This window comes from Oncorhynchus nerka, linkage group LG8 (genome assembly GCF_034236695.1).
Source record: "Oncorhynchus nerka isolate Pitt River linkage group LG8, Oner_Uvic_2.0, whole genome shotgun sequence".
Lineage (NCBI taxonomy): Eukaryota > Metazoa > Chordata > Actinopteri > Salmoniformes > Salmonidae > Oncorhynchus > Oncorhynchus nerka.
The window spans coordinates 71,998,314-72,003,313 of record NC_088403.1 but is presented as its reverse complement, the minus strand read 5'-3'; the positions used below and the strand labels follow the sequence as shown (position 1 = coordinate 72,003,313).

The following is a 5,000-nucleotide window of genomic DNA, read 5'->3' as shown; positions in this document are numbered from 1 at the left end:
AGCTACGGTGCTCATTAAGTAGATATTAGAGCCAAGGTGCTCATTAAGTAGCTATATGAGCTACGGTGCTCATTAAGTAGCTATATGAGCTACGGTGCTCATTAAGGAGCTATACGAGCTATGGTGCTCATTAAGTAGCTATATGAGCTACGGTGCTCATTAAGGAGCTATACGAGCTATGGTGCTCATTAAGTAGCTATATGAGCTACAGTGCTCATTAAGTAGATATTAGAGCTACGGTGCTCATTAAGTAGCTATATGAGCTACGGTGCTCATTAAGTAGCTATATGAGCTACGGTGGTCATTAAGGAGCTATATGAGCTACGGTGCTCATTAAGTAGCTATATGAGCTACGGTGCTCATTAAGTAGCTATATGAGCTACGGTGCTCATTAAGTAGCTATATGAGCTACGGTGCTCATTAAGTAGCTATATGAGCTACGGTGCTCATTAAGTAGCAATATGAGCTACGGTGCTCATTAAGTAGCAATATGAGCTACGGTGCTCATTAAGTAGACATTAGAGCTACGGTGCTCATTAAGTAGCTATATGAGCTACAGTGCTCATTAAGTAGATATTAGAGCTACGGTGCTCATTAAGTAGATATTAGAGCTACGGTGCTCATTAAGTAGTTATTAGAGCTACGGTGCTCATTAAGTAGATATTAGAGCTAAGGTGCTCATTAAGTAGCTATATGAGCTACGGTGCTCATTAAGTAGCTATATGAGCTACGGTGCTCATTAAGTAGATTTATGAGCTACGGTGCTCATTAAGTAGCTATATGAGCTACGGTGCTCATGAAGTAGCTATATGAGCTACGGTGCTCATTAAGTAGATATTAGAGCTACGGTGCTCATTAAGTAGATATTAGAGCTACGGTGCTCATTAAGTAGCAATATGAGCTACGGTGCTCATTAAGTAGATATTAGAGCTACGGTGCTCATTAAGTAGCTATATGAGCTACGGTGCTCATTAAGTAGCTATATGAGCTACGGTGCTCATTAAGTAGCTATATGAGCTACGGTGCTCATTAAGTAGCAATATGAGCTACGGTGCTCATTAAGTAGCAATATGAGCTACGGTGCTCATTAAGTAGATATTAGAGCTACGGTGCTCATTAAGTAGCTATATGAGCTACAGTGCTCATTAAGTAGCAATATGAGCTACGGTGCTCATTAAGTAGCTATATGAGCTACGGTGCTCATTAAGTAGCTATACGAGCTACGGTGCTCATTAAGTAGCTATTAGAGCTACGGTGCTCATTAAGTAGCTATATGAGCTACGGTGCTCATTAAGTAGCTATATGAGCTACGGTGCTCATTAAGTAGCAATATGAGCTACGGTGCTCATTAAGTAGCAATATGAGCTACGGTGCTCATTAAGTAGCTATATGAGCTACGGTGTTCATTAAGTAGCTATATGAGCTACGGTGCTCATTAAGTAGCTATATGAGCTACGGTGCTCATTAAGTAGCTATATGAGATACGGTGCTCATTAAGTAGATATTAGAGCTACGGTGCTCATTAAGTAGCTATATGAGCTACGGTGCTCATTAAGTAGCTATATGAGATACGGTGCTCATTAAGGAGCTATATGAGCTACGGTGCTCATTAAGTAGCTATATGAGCTACGGTGCTCATTAAGTAGCTATATGAGCTACGGTGCTCATTAAGTAGATATTAGAGCTACGGTGCTCATTAAGTAGCTATACGAGCTACGGTGCTCATTAAGTAGCTATTAGAGCTACGGTGCTCATTAAGTAGCTATATGAGCTACGGTGCTCATTAAGTAGCAATATGAGCTACGGTGCTCATTAAGTAGACATTAGAGCTACGGTGCTCATTAAGTAGATATTAGAGCTACGGTGCTCATTAAGTAGATATTAGAGCTACGGTGCTCATTAAGTAGCAATATGAGTTACGGTGCTCATTAAGTAGAAATATGACCTACGGCGCTCATTAAGTAGAAATATGAGCTACGGTGCTCATTAAGTAGCTATATGAGCTACGGTGCTCATTAAGGAGCTATACGAGCTACGGTGCTCATTAAGTAGACTATATGAGCTACGGTGCTCATTAAGTAGATATTAGAGCTAAGGTGCTCATTAAGTAGATATTAGAGCTACGGTGCTCATTAAGTAGCAATATGAGCTACGGTGCTCATTAAGTAGATATTAGAGCTACGGTGCTCATTAAGTAGCTATATGAGCTACGGTGCTCATTAAGTAGCTATATGAGCTACGGTGCTCATTAAGTAGCAATATGAGCTACGGTGCTCATTAAGTAGCAATATGAGCTACGGTGCTCATTAAGTAGATATTAGAGCTACGGTGCTCATTAAGTAGCTATATGAGCTACAGTGCTCATTAAGTAGCAATATGAGCTACGGTGCTCATTAAGTAGCTATATGAGCTACGGTGCTCATTAAGTAGCTATACGAGCTACGGTGCTCATTAAGTAGCTATTAGAGCTACGGTGCTCATTAAGTAGCTATATGAGCTACGGTGCTCATTAAGTAGCTATATGAGCTACGGTGCTCATTAAGTAGCAATATGAGCTACGGTGCTCATTAAGTAGCAATATGAGCTACGGTGCTCATTAAGTAGCTATATGAGCTACGGTGTTCATTAAGTAGCTATATGAGCTACGGTGCTCATTAAGTAGCTATATGAGCTACGGTGCTCATTAAGTAGCTATATGAGATACGGTGCTCATTAAGTAGATATTAGAGCTACGGTGCTCATTAAGTAGCTATATGAGCTACGGTGCTCATTAAGTAGCTATATGAGATACGGTGCTCATTAAGGAGCTATATGAGCTACGGTGCTCATTAAGTAGCTATATGAGCTACGGTGCTCATTAAGTAGATATTAGAGCTACGGTGCTCATTAAGTAGCTATACGAGCTACGGTGCTCATTAAGTAGCTATTAGAGCTACGGTGCTCATTAAGTAGCTATATGAGCTACGGTGCTCATTAAGTAGCAATATGAGCTACGGTGCTCATTAAGTAGCTATATGAGCTACGGTGCTCATTAAGTAGCTACAGTTGAAGTTAGAAATGTACATACAACACTTAGTTTGGAGTCATTAAAACTCATTTTTCAACCACTCCACAAATGTCTTGTTAACAAACTATAGTTTTGGCAAGTCGGTTAGGACATCTACTTTGTGCATGACACAAGTCATTTTTAAAACAATTGTTTACAGACAGATTATTTAACTTATAATTCACTGTATCTCAGTGTTATAGTAGTGCACTAGGTAGGGAATAGGATGTTATAGTAGTGCACTAGGTAGGGAATAGGGTGTTATAGTAGTGCACTAGGCAGGGAATAGGGCGTTATAGTAGTGCACTAGGTAGGGAATAGGGCGTTATAGAGTAGACTTACTTTAGATGCCAGAAGAAGAAATGTCCTATCCTCTGGTTAGTCAGAGCCTTCTTAATGAGGAACCTGGCCAGAGGGTTGTCCAGGTACATCTCATACTTCAACACCTGAGAAATGGGACAAATGTACACTATGGGTCCAGACACAGATTAAGCCTAGTGTTAGACTACAAGGCAGACAGACTACAAGGCAGACAGACAGACAGACAGTATAGACAGACAGACAGACCTGTACTAGCTGCAGAAGGTACTGGCTGAGCTTGTCGTCAGTGAGGCCCTGTACGAGGCAACGCAGGGCGAACTCTCGAACCATGGGGTCAGGAAAGTTACAGTCCAACAGCTCCAGGGCACTCTCTGGTTGCATCAGGGGCCAGTCACGCAATAAACAGTACATCTAGAGGGGGGCGGAGGACACAGAGAGGGAGAGGGAGAGAGAGAGAGAGAGAGGAGAGAGAGGGGCGGAGGACACACAGAGAGGGAGAGAGAGGGAGAGAGGGGGTGGAGGACACACAGAGGGAGACAGAGGGAGAGAGGGGGCGGAGGACACACAGAGGAGACAGAGGGAGAGAGGGGGCGGAGGACACACAGAGGGAGACAGAGGAGAGAGAGGGGCGGAGGACACACAGAGAGGGAGACAGAGGGAGAGAGGGGCGGAGGACACACAGAGGGAGACAGAGGGAGAGAGGGGCGGAGGACACACAGAGGGAGAGAGAGAGAGAGAGGGGCGGAGGACACAAGAGAGGGGAGACAGAGGGAGAGAGGGGGTGGAGGACACACAGAGGGAGACAGAGGGAGAGAGGGGGTGGAGGACACACAGCGGGTGAGAGAGGAGAGAGAGGGGCGGAGGACACACAGAGAGGGAGACAGAGGGAGAGAGGGGCGGAAGACACACAGAGGGAGACAGAGGGAGAGAGGGGGCGGAGGACACACAGAGGGAGACAGAGGGAGAGAGGGGGCGGAGGACACACAGAGGGAGACAGAGGAGAGAGAGGGGCGGAGGACACACAGAGGGAGACAGAGGAGAGAGGGGGCGGAGGACACACAGAGGAGAGAGAGAGAGAGAGGGGCGGAGGACACAGAGAGAGAGAGAGAGAGAGGGGCGGAGGACACAGAGGGAGACAGAGGGAGAGAGGGGGTGGAGGACACACAGAGGGAGAGAGAGGAGAGAGAGGGGCGGAGGACACACAGAGGGAGAGAGAGGAGAGAGAGGGGTGGAGGACACACAGAGGGAGAGAGAGAGAGAGAGGGGTGGAGGACACACAGAGAGGAGACAGAGGGAGAGAGGGGCGGAGGACACACAGAGGGAGACAGAGGGAGAGAGGGGCGGAGGACACACAGAGGGGAGACAGAGGAGAGAGAGGGGCGGAGGACACACAGAGAGGGAGGAGAGAGAGAGGTGGGCGGAGGACACACAGAGGGAGAGAGGGAGAGAGGGGCGGAGGACACACAGAGGGAGACAGAGGGAGAGAGGGGGCGGAGGACACACAGAGGGAGAGAGAGGAGAGAGGGGGCGGAGGACAGAGGGAGACAGAGGCGGAGGAGAGGGGGCGGAGGACACACAGAGGGAGAGAGAGAGAGAGAGTGGGCGGAGGACACACAGAGAGGGGAGAGAGAGG

At 46.7% G+C, this 5,000-nt stretch overlaps 1 protein-coding gene across 1 annotated transcript in view; it reads right to left on the bottom strand.

Moving 5' to 3' along the window:
- zgc:158659 (uncharacterized protein LOC791141 homolog) overlaps positions 1-5,000 on the bottom strand; it is a 158,972-nt gene that overhangs the window by 57,923 nt on the left and 96,049 nt on the right. The window contains exons 14-15 of the mRNA XM_065022049.1: positions 3,614-3,778; positions 3,389-3,492 (exon numbers count right to left, since the gene is read on the bottom strand). Coding sequence (XP_064878121.1) covers positions 3,389-3,492; positions 3,614-3,778 — 269 coding nt within the window. The remainder of the gene's footprint in view (positions 1-3,388; positions 3,493-3,613; positions 3,779-5,000) is intronic.